At 40.0% G+C, this 13,504-nt stretch overlaps 2 protein-coding genes across 5 annotated transcripts in view; one reads left to right on the top strand and one right to left on the bottom strand.

Annotated features, from left to right (window-relative positions):
- LOC310738371 (ciliary microtubule-associated protein 2-like) overlaps positions 1-13,504 on the top strand; it is a 365,395-nt gene that overhangs the window by 130,399 nt on the left and 221,492 nt on the right. The window lies entirely within an intron of this gene.
- Positions 1-13,504, bottom strand: part of usp24 (ubiquitin specific peptidase 24) — a 64,552-nt gene that overhangs the window by 37,970 nt on the left and 13,078 nt on the right. For all 4 annotated transcript variants that reach the window (XM_083563270.1, XM_083563271.1, XM_083563268.1 and 1 more), the window contains exons 2-11: positions 9,233-9,401; positions 9,059-9,126; positions 8,824-8,967; positions 7,473-7,595; positions 6,897-6,932; positions 5,072-5,137; positions 3,708-3,773; positions 2,348-2,422; positions 2,101-2,259; positions 124-238 (exon numbers count right to left, since the gene is read on the bottom strand). In XM_083563270.1, coding sequence (XP_083419396.1) covers positions 124-238; positions 2,101-2,259; positions 2,348-2,422; positions 3,708-3,773; positions 5,072-5,137; positions 6,897-6,932; positions 7,473-7,595; positions 8,824-8,967; positions 9,059-9,126; positions 9,233-9,401 — 1,021 coding nt within the window. The remainder of the gene's footprint in view (positions 1-123; positions 239-2,100; positions 2,260-2,347; positions 2,423-3,707; positions 3,774-5,071; positions 5,138-6,896; positions 6,933-7,472; positions 7,596-8,823; positions 8,968-9,058; positions 9,127-9,232; positions 9,402-13,504) is intronic.

Raw genomic sequence — 13,504 nt, 5'->3', positions numbered from 1 at the left:
ATACGTACATGCACATTACCTTTACCACGTCTTTATCGCCACTGCTTTTTATGATCAGTTGCGCAGGCTATGTTTAGTCTATACGGGGGGAAAAAAAAGGAAAAAAATTCAAGAGATACTGACCTTCCAATGCTATCGACAGGACAGAGTTCTCCACCAGCCAGTCGAGGAGCCGGTCGGTGTCTATGGCGTTCTTCACGGTTTTAGACACTGTGCTTTCCTCTATCAGCTTGGTGACCTGGAACAGAACATGGCAGTCAACCAGGCTAAAATGTTCACCAGGAGATAACGGTGGAGGACTGATATAGAACTTTGTTTGGAGCTACATAAGATACATTTGCTTCCTCCCAGGTATTCTAGTACCATATTTTCCGGACTATAATCCGCTACTTTTTCCCCCCATGCTTTGAACCCCGCGGCTTAAACAATAAAGCGGCTAATTTATGGATTTTTTTCTGGGTTTTCCCGGTTTCACAAACTTCATGCCAAAAAACTAAGCCCAATAACATTAGACCAATGAAATTGCAGAACGGGTTCCGGTGAACCAATGAAACTCTTTATATTAAATCAGATGCGCTCCCACTGAATCGGGCCGCACCACATCATAAATATGGATGAGGTTCCTCTGACGTTTGACCTGCCGCTCACTCGGACTGTCTACAGGAAATGCGAATCATTCGTCACGCTGAAAACAACCGGGCATGAAAATACACACTTCACCCGTGTTCTGAGCTGCACGGCATCGGGAGAAAAGATTCACCGTTGGTGATTTTTAAACGCACGACGATGCCAAAAGAAAAACTTCCAAGAGAAATAGTTTTGAAAGGAATTAGGAAGACAGTGAACAGTGACTTTCTTGGTAGGCTACTGTTTAGATACAAGCCGTGTAACAGACACTGTCTTTCGTTAAAGCCTGTGTAAAGTTCATTAGTTTCAGTGTAGACACCTGCGGCTTATTTATGTTCAAAATAAAAAATATTTGTTAAATTCGGTGGGTGCGGCTTATATTTGGGTGCGCATAATAGTCTGGAAATGACGGTACTAGTTTATTTTCTTTCACTTGAATTAAAAGTATACGTTCGGCTTAAATTGGGTTCACTGCTGCTTTATAGAACTGGTAATTAAACATTTTGATGGATGATCACATGACTTGTAAACTGAAGACATAAAGGCTGATTTAAGTTCCAAGTCATTGTGATTGGATGGTTATCTCACTAATATCACCTACTGTCCTTTTCAAAATGCTAATTTAGAAGCATTTCCATATATTATGGCTTGCTGTGATATTTGATCAATCCTACAGAAATACATGATATTGCGGAGTAGAAACCAAACCAAAGCTAAAACCAAATTCTATGTAGTTTTACCTGTACAGCATGCACTTTATTTCACTCCAGCATACTGTGTTTCCTCTTTCCTCCCATATTTCCCTGAAATACTGACTATGACACACAGCTTCAATGGAAAACGTTTCTTTTTTTTGTCATTTATGTATAGACTGCTTGGAGTCACTACCAGGATTTAAGCAAAAAGGTAAGAGCTCCATTGGAGAATGACTTCAGTGTGTTTCCGCTGCAACAAGATATTTAATCCTAATTGATTATCAGTGAGCCTCTTCTTTTCAAAGACTTCGGTTTTGTTAGTGCATATAAAGATTGGAGAATTAGAAAAAAGACCATGTGATCTGATGAGTCCGAATTTTTGCAAAATCGCAGGTTATATTAACGGTTCAAGGAGCATAGAACATTATTTTCAGACATGGATTGACCACCACAAAATCCATACATTACCCCCTTTGGGAATATTTGGGAATATTTTCCTATCATCAATACAATATGCAATTTTCAAAAGACATTTATAAATTTATAAATGGTCAATTAACAGAGAAATTGTGAATTTCTTAAAAAACTAATAATAATAATACATGGCAAGTCTTCATTTAGTGTGTGTTAAGTGTTCAGCATTAGGTAGCCTTTATGGTCATAAAGTTCCACTGCATGTAATCCACTGGTGTGGATTTGGGAAAGTGCTTCATCTTCATTTCAAGTTATGAACACACCGGGAGGAATTATTAAAGCTACAAGATAATAATATAGTAACCTCTTTGAGTGAGTTCATCTTGGCACTGAAGTGAGGGGTCTTGAGCATCCGCAGTAGGATGTCCAACCTCAGGTCATCCACTACGTTGACCAGCTCACGCTGGAACCTCATGCACAGCAGCTTAATGGCGGACAGGAGGTCTGGAATACTCACCAATCTCTACACAGTGGGAGACACCATCGATATAATGTTGAAATATTTTCACATTTTTGACAGAGTAAATACAGAATGCCGATGTGCACTGTACCTTGTCCTTAAGGTCTTTCTCTTCAAGATTCTGCACGTATGTGATCATCTTGTGAATGACTGGGTCCAGCATTGGCTGCAGCAGATAAAGACATTTCATTGGCTAGAAGATGTCAGCTTTTCCAAAGGGGCAAAATACAGCTTTTCAACAAATGTAAATCTTTCTAAAGTTCTCATTTATGACATGACCATAAGGGCCATAAACATTCAGAATGTTACCACTGGACAGACAAAAGCCTATGTTCCATTGATTTGTTTTTCCTTCTAGATCACTGTCCCATTTCGCTTATCATTATTATCCATATTAATGCTAAATATGAATGTAAAACATTGTATTAAATATAAAATATATTTAAAAAAGAAAGAAAAGAAAACTACAAGTGCCATTACAGAGAATAACTTTGAGGTAAGTAATCCAGTTGCCCCATACTTGAAGTAAAAGCAGAGGACATTGTGGTAAATAACAGGGTTGCCAGGTTTACGGTTTCAATGCCAAATCCGGCTAGTTAAAATTATTCCAAAAGATCTTAATAATCATAATTAAGTGGAATACATCGTGAAAAGGCAAAGACAATGTGATGTCCATGATGCATTTCTATTTATATTAGTATATATATTATTAGTATTAGTATAATATTAGTATTTCTATTTAAAGATTAAGTGTAATTAAGTATTAGGCTGGTATTCGGGTTAGTTTTAATTTTGCTCTGTGAAGTTTTTGAGACATGGATTATGCTCAAACATGAAAACCACCCATTAAAGACATCAGCATTACTTTTGGGGGTTTTACTGAAAAACTGAAACATCTGCTGTACTGTACTGTACTGTATGCTGATAACTATATATTAGCGGTGTAACAGTACACATATTCGGTACAGGGCTTACGGTACAATACACGTGTGCAATCCTATTTATTTATCGATTGTTTTCATTTGATTTATTTAAATTTTTTTTATAAAATAGTATTTTATATATTATTTAACCAAGCAGGCATTTTATTTAAAATTGTTAAAAAATGTAAACTGTTCAAATGTTGATCACAAATATTAATGATGATAAACTGCGTGAATAAAAAAAATGACAAGCAATTTTATGTTTTGCGTTTCTTCCCCGCTAAGTGTTTTGAAATGTAACCGAACTGTGGCTCAAAAACCGAGATACGTACCGAACCGTGAATTTTGTGTACCGTTACACCCCTAATATATGAGTGTGTGTGTGTTTACAAATTAATCTTATGCTCCACATGCCCTCTCAATTCTGAAACTGAAATCAAGTGTAGGTGCTGCTTGTGGTTTCTGTGAGTGAAGATTGAGAGGAACTGTGAGATGCGTGTGCAGGGAAGCTGGCAGAACAACACTGACCTGGACCAGGCTGGAGTTTAGGTACTCTGCACACACACCGAGAGGCTGCACCAGCGCAGACACACACTGAAGAGACCAAAAGAGAAAATAATGACACAAATTCTTTACATGTTCCCTGAACACTGCTTAACATGCGCACGGCATGCTGGGATAACCGTAAAAAGCGAGTGCTGATTTTCATCGGGAAGTTGATTCGTTTTCAGTGAATGCACGGACTGATGTGTTACTGTTGTTATGGCAACTCTGAACAGTTGTTCCCTCGTGCTAATATAATAACGTAATAACGGAAACTACAGCTCGTCTTCCTCTCCCTGTAAGACCTTGTTAAACTGGAGACTCCTTCTGAAATATTTACATCTAAATATATTTGTAAACAATTTACTTGGCACATCTGCCATACAAATCCCTTAGTTAGCTGTTGCTACAGAATCACTAGAGCATTGATAGAAACCTGTAATTTGCTTTACAGCTGGATCCGTTGTTATAGAAACATCCTTCTGACCAAGCCTTCAATGATATAATTAACATTAATAACTTCGGAACCCCCAATAACTCAATTAAAGCAAGAGTGTTACGGCTACAGCGTCAGTGACCGCGGTTGTGTTTGCGTATTTCTCAAACACACACTCTTTCATGCTGGTGGTGGCAGCAGTGGAGACGCGAAGCAAGGATGAATCGCGCCTCTGTTCTGGATGAAATGATTTCTCTTCCGTTTGCGGAGTGGGAATGAATTAGAGCAGCGCAGCGGAGGAGAAGAGGAGGAAGCTTCCTTCTCCTATTCTTCCCACCAGGCTCTCTTTCAGGACTGCAGTGTCTAGTGCGCTCAGCATGCCTGGCGTCAAGCCAACGGCACAGCAGCCACAGCAGGTCAGGTGTAGCGGTAAAAAACATCCCCCTCTCCCGAAAGCTGCCTCCCGCATCCTGTTCCTGTGTTACTTATTCACATGCAAATCCTAAATCAAAGCATCTTTTCCCTGTCAGAGCTCCCGATGCTGGAGCTCGGCGCATGTGGACCCCGAAACAAGGCGGCTTTTTCAGGGCTACAGACAAGAGGGGGCATTTAAACTCATGCACAGGGGGTGACCCTAGCCTGTCTCAGTCTCTTTACAATTAGGTCGTTCCTGTATACACGCACACCTGTCATATTGCTCTGGGAAAGAAGATCTGATGCCTGAAGCATCCCTATTCACAAGTACAGTCGTGGCGGGGGGAGGAGGGAAGGACATTCCTATGAACAAACACCCAACATAAGCAATTACAATTTTCAATATTCGAAACACATTTGCGTCAGATAGAAATTGTATAGAATTGGAAAAAAAGGGCGTACTTTCTTTTTCCCCAATGACTGCAAATAGCTTCCTTACCCCAATCTCCATCTCCTCCTGATTCAGCTTACTCTGAATGGCAGTAAAGCCACCCATCTCTCCAAACTGCAGTGAAGAAGGAAATAAGACGGGTATGATCAGATCTGCCACATTACAGTACAGTGAAATACTTGGAAGTTTGGAAGCACCAGAACCAATTAAACATGGACAAAGTATTGAGACACCTGACTTTTACTGCCAAATGTGTTTTTTCAAAATAGTGTTACTACAAAGTTGGAGGCACACGACTGTATATGATGTCTTTGGGTGTGATGGCATTAAATTCTTCTGAAAAGATGCTTTGCATGGAGAGGAATAGAAGATCATGAGTGACTGACTGCACCCCAGACCTCCTCACCTCACCTGCATCAGTACCTGACTTTACTGCCACCTTTACTTGTGGCTGAATTCCTCCCGGATAAGTTGGGATAAATGTGCCATGATTTCTGAGGATGTAAAATAGTGTTGGCCTATAAAACGACTGCCTGGTAAATCCCTTGTTCTGAAGGAACTGTTGCATTGTTCGTTGTAAGAAAGTATTATAGTATTATAACAGGTACTGAGGACTAAATGTGGAATTGGATGTTTGGAAAAAAGCACATTCCAATTTTATGGACAGGTGTAGAGCTGCTGCTAGCGATTATTTAAGTGATCGAATATTCTACCGATTAATCGAGTAATCGTATAAGTAGTACCTTTTCTTTATTAAAGCCCAAATCTAAATATACAAGAGAAAATAACACAGGCCTCTTAAAACAACAAGTCATTTGTTTCCATTTTTAGAAAAATTGACATTTTTATTGCTGAAATTTCATATAAGATCATCTGTAAAATCTAAACCCATTCAGTGCATTTAATTGGCATATTACATCAAATTGCAAATACAAATATATATATATATTTAAAAAAATTTATTTATTTCAGATTACGCAAAAAAAAAATATATATCATAAAATAAACACACTGTACGGTGTTTTCTTTATGTTTTAGTTTGAAATGATCCCAAACTTCGGAAACTTTGGCCTGAATCCTAAAGAAGCCCGTTTCCGCCACAAAAAAAGGCTTGCCTAATTCCGACTTATTCCTCGCAATTCTGACTTTATTTCTCGTTAGCATCCAACATTTCTGGTGCATCCACCGGTAACCGTATTGTGGGCCTGAAGTTTGAAGCTGTTGGTTTATGAACGAGGCTCCTTGGCTTCATCCTGTTCCGTCTCCTCCTGAGCTGATTGTTGGACAATTTCTCTCCAGGGATCGGAGTCTTAGTCTGATACCATGCGATTCTACTGATTTCATTTTCATTTCATGGCCGGAATTGTAAAAAAAAAAGAAAAAAAAAGTCGGAATTGTGAGAAATAAAGCCGGAATCAGGCAAACTTATTTGTTAATGTGGCGGAAACTGGCTTCGATATGAATCTTCTCGCCCTTCGCTGTTTTCCAGCCGTTCTCCCTTTTTTTTTTTAATTCTGCGACTTATGGAATTGTCCAGAGCCATCCAGAATTTAGCGTGTGGTGCGACCGTATAATAATCCGTGGGAAACAATATATGTAGTTAAATGGACTAACCGGAACATTTTTTTGTATTCGAATCACTCGAGTTACTCAAGAAATCGTTTCAGCCCTAGTCAGGTGTCCACAAACTTTTGCCCATATGGTTTACATGTCACTCAGTTGCACTGTCCATGAGACTTTTTCCATTCTTAATGTCCATATTAAATAAAGTTATTAATGTGTAACTAATTGTTTAACTAAGAATAACAAAAATGAGGGTAGAAAATTAAAACTACATCACAAATCAGACTGTTTAAGAGATGAGATGTTTTACCCGATTCACCAGGTCCACTAGCCATCCATGAGGCTCCTGTTATCACACACACACACACACACGCACACGCACACGCACACGCACACGCACACACACAAAAAATAACATTAACCTTCAGCTACAGTTACATTCATTGCTTTAGGTCTGATAACTGTGTAAGTAAAAATAAGCAGAAAGGTTCACTTTTACTATCAAACATAAATAGACAAGTAAATAACAAACAAAAAAGCCCACAAAGCACGAGTAAAACTGCTGCGATACACACTTACAATCACACATGCTTTAGATTAGCCAGAATAACTGCAGAGTCATGTTCATTTAATCACTTACTCACACACACACACACACGCACGCACGCACACGCACACGAGGAATGTAGGAAACCAGTTCGTCTGACCTTTAACAGAACAGATTTATCACCTGAGCAACAACAACACACACACACACACACACACACACACACACACACACACACACACACACACGTACACACACACACGTACACACACACACGTACACACGTACACAGAAATGAAAGCTTGGCTGATGTGAGTGGTATAAAGAGAAGTCGAGTACCTTCTGGTAACTGGAGCTGGGAGAGACTGCAAACATGCTGTCTTCCCCAAACACCTCGGCCCAGTTCCTCTGACTCGCTTTCATACGGTTCTTAAAGTGATACTCATTATCAGGGTTAAAAGCCTGCAAGGCACAAACACAAGTGAGATACATGGGTGTTTAATAATCCACTACAGTAATTGTACATTAGAAGGAGAAAAGCCACTGATCTCACCCTCAGGTATATTATGACAGCCACAGTGTGTGCTTTTGATAAAACTCTTGGCATTAATTGCATTATGTCAATATATCAAATTTGACCTCTGCATGCCTCTAAGCAAAGAGGACAAAAAAAAAAACCTTCCTTATAACGCCCAGGCTCTCACAACGCCTTCTAGGTGTAATATCACAATAAATGTTTCTTAAATACATTAAAAAACATATTGGGTGTAATATTGGGGTTTATTCCCAAAAAAATGAATAAATCTAAACTTCTAATTTAATGGTAAACTTGTGAAGGATAAACTTGTTCATTTTTATTTGCAGGATCAGACCACACAGGCCGGTCTTTATTTCCCATGAGCCTTGAACAAACCATTAGTGATCCTGACCCTGTCCCTGGTTCAGCGGAGGGCTTTCCTGGACCACTTTTGACCCCATTGCAAAATAGGAAAATCATACAAGACGTTTTGGAGCTGTTCTGACCAAGTACATACATACACATAAACATACACACACACACACACACACACACACACCCACCCCGATCAGGCATTCCATTATGATATTATACCATTATAAGTGGTGAAGTGAATACCACTGATGATCTCTTCATCATGTTAGTGTGAGGTATTTATTAGGCAGCATGTGAACATTTTGTCCTCAAAGTTGACGTGTTAGAAGCAGGAAAAAATGGACGAGCGGAAGGATTTGAGTGAGTTTGACGAGGGACACATTTTGTCGACTGTTTTAGAACATCTCCAAAAGTGCAGCTCTGGTGGGGTTTCCTGGTCTGCACTGGTCAGCGTTTATCAAAAGTGCTCCAAGGAAGGAACAGTGGTGAACGAGCGACAGGGTCACAAGCTACCGAGGCTTATTGATGCACGTGGGGAGTGAAGGCTGGTCCGTGTTGTCCGATCCAACAGGCGAGCTTCTGTAGCTCAAACTGCTGTTAATGCTCATTTAAAGCTGGTGTCAGTAACGCTGGTACATGATGAATGCTCAGCGAGATAAAGAAGTGCTGTCATAGCACATACTTATGTGGGACCATGTCATGGGAACACAAGCAGACACACAAAGGTCTCTGATGCCAGTGCCAGTGTGTGTGTGTGTGTGTGTGTGTGTGTGTGTGTGTGTGTGTGTGCGCGCTCACCATAGTGAGTACTCCCATGAGGCCAATTGGAATAGGGTCCTGTTTAACCCTTTCTGCCACTAGATCAACTAGCAGCATCAGCATGTTGTAGATACCCTCATGAATCTCCGTGCCCCACTTATGCACAGCACTTGACATCAGCAACTAGACAGGAAAGAAGAGTAGGTGTGTGTAATACAGAAAGGGACCGAGCGAAATGAAACCTAAAGACAGTTTCATGACATCATGAACACACCTTTTTGAAGGCCTCGGGCATGCATCTGTCCATGAATCTCTTACAGTTCTCATCTGCATCAGCCAGTCCTGCAGAAAGAAGGAGATTAGATCAGATGCTGCTTCCTCGGACACACCCTCACACACACACACACACACACACACACACACACACACACACACACACACACCCTACCCATTCTGGCGAGACTGGTGGAGGCGATGAGACACTTCCCGAGCGACTCCTCTCTCTTGTAAGGGATTGACCAGTGGTCAGTGAACACCCTGCTCTCCAGCTCGTACAGGTTAGTGGTTGGAAACTCCATGTTGCCCCCTGAGCAGTTCCCGTTCTCGTCATTAGCCCTCTGCAACACACACACAGAACAAGAAAAAAAAAAGGACAAAGTTATATTCAAGTCATGATCAGTTGTGGGCAGATTTTTCTGTTAACCAGCAAACTTATTTATACAAATTAGTTATTAAATCTGGCTCCAATTCTGTGTGAAGGTGAAATCTTTTCCTATTCACGTTGTGCATGCACCAAATTTGCACACCATTCTTCTTTTTCCACATTTAAGTAAGAGCAAAACTGAGCAGCAGAACAAACCAAAAGTGAGACTTCTGCTCTACTATCAGAAATAATAGCCATGTTAGTGTGTGTGTGTGTGTGTTCAAATGTGAAAAATCGGGGTTAATAAAAATTTCTATATATACACACACACGACACCTGACCACATCATTAGTATGTGCTTTTTGAACATCCTATTCCACATTTAATCGCCATTCGCTGTTATAATAACCACCAGTCTCATGAGGAGATGTTCTAGATCTTGGAGCGTGCTTGTGGAGATTACTGATGTAGGGTGAGGAAGCGGTGTCCAAAAAGGGGTTGAGGTCTGAGCTCCTTAGCAGGCCACTCGAGATCTTCCACTTCAACTCATGTAAACCCTATTTTTTATCTTCATAAGTCCATAGTCATACTGGAACAGGTTCCAGGTCTCCTACCACAAGCCAGGAGAATGTTTAAAGCGACCTTTGCAATTGTGAGCCTTCAAATAGGTGGGAGAAGTCAGGTGTCCGCAAACTTTTGCGCGTATTTCTAGTTTTAATCGCATTGAATGCATTTCGTTTGGCATTTTAATTTCAATTTCTTGATCATCTAATAAAAAATAAAAAAAAATATATATCTCTTTCCTTGGATTTTTTTCTCCTTAGTGTGCTTTGGAAGGTCATAAACGTGTGAATAAAGGCCAAGGACAGTGTGCTGAGTGGAGATTTACACCTCGGTCTCACCGGTGGTGCCACACAATAGCTGCTTCCCTTTAATGAAACAGAGGGCGTGGCTCTTTATGTGAACGAGGAGAGTTCACAGGAATAAAACTCTAGTCATAGATTTCCTTCAATCGGTCAGCTGAAACTTTATGACCAAATTACCAAGGAGTAAAAAGCAGCTGCTTGCAAATCAGGGTGTCGTGTTTGTGTATGTGTGCGTGTGTATTGACAAATGCGTAGTGCGACGATGGGAGACCGGAAATAAGCCGGAGAGACTAAAAGAATAAGAATAAGCTACTCTGGATTCATACAATGAACTATTTAAAGGTCATGCGTGATGGTTCAGCAGGTCTGTTCGTGCTGAGATAATTCCAATATATCAGTTGCACTCGCTGCAAACTTGAACAGCGGTAGTCTAAATTGCTCAATACTGATATGCTCGAAAACATACAGTACGCCAATTAGACTTTCATGTAGTCGAGACTGAAAAAAGGCTTTAAGGAAAAGTCTATGCTGAAGCACAGGAAATACGTTGATACTGATATTTATAATATATAAAATATATATAAAAAAATCTAAAAACACTAAAATTATACTGAACTTAATTTATTAAATATAAGTATTTAATAATAACAATTATATTACATACAAACACATTATAAATTATAAATATAACATTGCGCTCTCCGTGCAGCGCACAGTCTCGGATCTAAAAACAAACAAAACGTGGCATTGGCGACTCGCCACTAGAGGTCACTCTCATTATGGCAGCAAACCGGGAGCCGGAAAAACTAACACTATGGATTTTTGCAGATAGTTGATAGTTCCAGCAATCGACTACCAGTGCCAATAAATCGGCAAAACTGATAAATCGGTTGAACTCTACTTTAAATAAATAGATGATGCTGCAATATTATTATTGTTCCTGTTTTATCACTATAACATCATATGATGCACAATTATTTTCTTAACTACATGGTTAAACATTCACTGATATGCCAGTAAACACAGCCAGCTATTTGTTTCCTCCTGCTCGGTTTAGATTACTATAAAATCATTAAGTGCACATGAGTCTTCAGGACTCTGCAGTCCCTCATAAAACTTTCAGAACACCTGATAAATACCAATTAATCAATCGCCTAAATAACTAGGCTTGACACACGTGGTTAAAACTTTAAAGGGAAACCGTGAAAGAAATGAGAACAAACCCATTGCTTGTAAGTCTAACAAACAACATTCAACAAACAGCCTATTAACCTGAAAAAAGGCATAATTCAGTAGTGTACATGTCTGTAAAGGGATGTCAAATATACTAAATGAACACATAGTTGTGAAGGCTTATGATGAAAAGCCTATAAAAGAAAGCCCTTTTAACCCTGTGATTTCAAGCAGGTGATGAAGGACCGATTTTGAGTGTGGTTATCTTTCTGACTGCAAAAACAAAAACAGAAAAAAGGTGGGGGGGGGGGGGGGGCAGAGAAAACTAACACTGCAAAACCCAGGACTCGAGTGAGCTTTACTGTGTCTAAACAAACCCACAACACACTCAGAAAAGATAAACCAGGTGTAACATCTGTGACGGTCAGATGTGGTTGTATGGCAAAGCTGATGTCATTAACAAGGTCTCTACCACCAACTCAAGTCAAACACCTTTGAACACATGCTCTGACCTGAAAGGAAGCCATTAAAGAAGAAAAAAAAAAAAAGAATTCACCCTGCTATTATCCTGACCATGTTTTGAGCTTTTGCCAAATCTAATAAGTTAATATCCTGGTTATATTCAAATGCCTATACAAATCACTCTTTAGATATCTTGCTAATGAGAAACAGATGGATGGACACACAGCTGCATTATTCCTTTAACGCAGACATGAAAAGTGCCAATAGACCTGGTAGATGTTTAAATCATAAGCACTGTAACAATCTAAAAAGTTCTCCAACTGCACTGCTAAATAACTATGGTTAATCTCTGCACTGCTCTCTAGTGCTGCCACTTCACACAGTCCTGGGTTCAATCCTGAGCCCGCCCACTTTCTGTTGCATGTTCTCCTTAAGGGTTTTCCTTTAAGTTCTCCAGTTACCTCCAACCTCTGGTAGCTGGACCGGCTACTTTAAAGCGTGAAGGATTGTGTGTGTGTGTGTGTGTGTGTGTGTGTGTGTGTGTGTGTGTGTTTGCATGACAATTGCGGTGTCTTAGTAGTTAAGATGTTGGATTTTTGATCGCAGGTTTGTGGGTTCAACTTCCAACCACCAAGCTACCACTGCAAGAGCAAGGCCATTAACCTTCAACTGCTCAGTTGTATGAATGAGATAACTGTAAATCACTCTTGATAAGGGTCTCTGCCAAATGCCTGTCTTAGGAATAACCGGGATGTTTTTCCCAGCTCACACCCAGTGATATATATAACCAGCTCAACCCAGAATAAAGCACTTACTGAAGACAGACCAGGGGGGCCACAAAGACGCACTTTTTGAAGACGAGTAAATAAAAGACACAGCAAAAACAATCTATATATACACAATATATGGGAGAAAAAAAAAGCATTGGGACCCCAGCAATATGTTCTTTTTCAAACTGTTTTCGCAAAGCTGAAGGCACGCAATTGTACAGGACGTCATTAGATGCAGCAGCATACAATTTTCCCTTCACTTGAACTGGGAGACCCAAACCTGTTCCAGCATGACAATGCCCCTGTGCACAAAGCCAGTCCCATAAAGACATGCTTTGGATGAGTTGGAGTGGAAGATCTCCTGCTATAGAGCTCTGACCTCAACCCTGAACAACTTTGGGATAAATGTAAACACTGACTGCACCCTAGGCCTCCTCACCTACATCAGTACCTGCCTTTATCATCACCATTATGTCTGAATGAGCACAAAATCTCCACAATCACACGCCAAACTCTAGGGAAACATCTTTCCCTTCGCATCTTTCCCCAGCGAAGTTTGATAAACTTCCGGAAACTTTCTATGGGAACTTCGCTTGGAAATTGTGGAAATATTTTAAGTTGGAAACATACCCGGAATTTATGGGAATTAATGTCTATAAACAGTACCATATACAAACATTTTGTTTGGTCATAAGCTGACATGCGTAGTCTAATTTTGTTGCACAATAGCTTACACACAGCACAAGGAGATTTTAAACAAACGTATGTAATACTCATGTCATTTATGAGAATTCACGTGACATTAT

This window comes from Silurus aristotelis, assembly GCF_946808225.1.
Source record: "Silurus aristotelis genome assembly, chromosome: 15".
In the NCBI taxonomy this organism is placed as follows: domain Eukaryota; kingdom Metazoa; phylum Chordata; class Actinopteri; order Siluriformes; family Siluridae; genus Silurus; species Silurus aristotelis.
The sequence above is the reverse complement of the archived record's forward strand: the minus strand, read 5'-3'. Positions and strand labels throughout refer to the sequence as shown.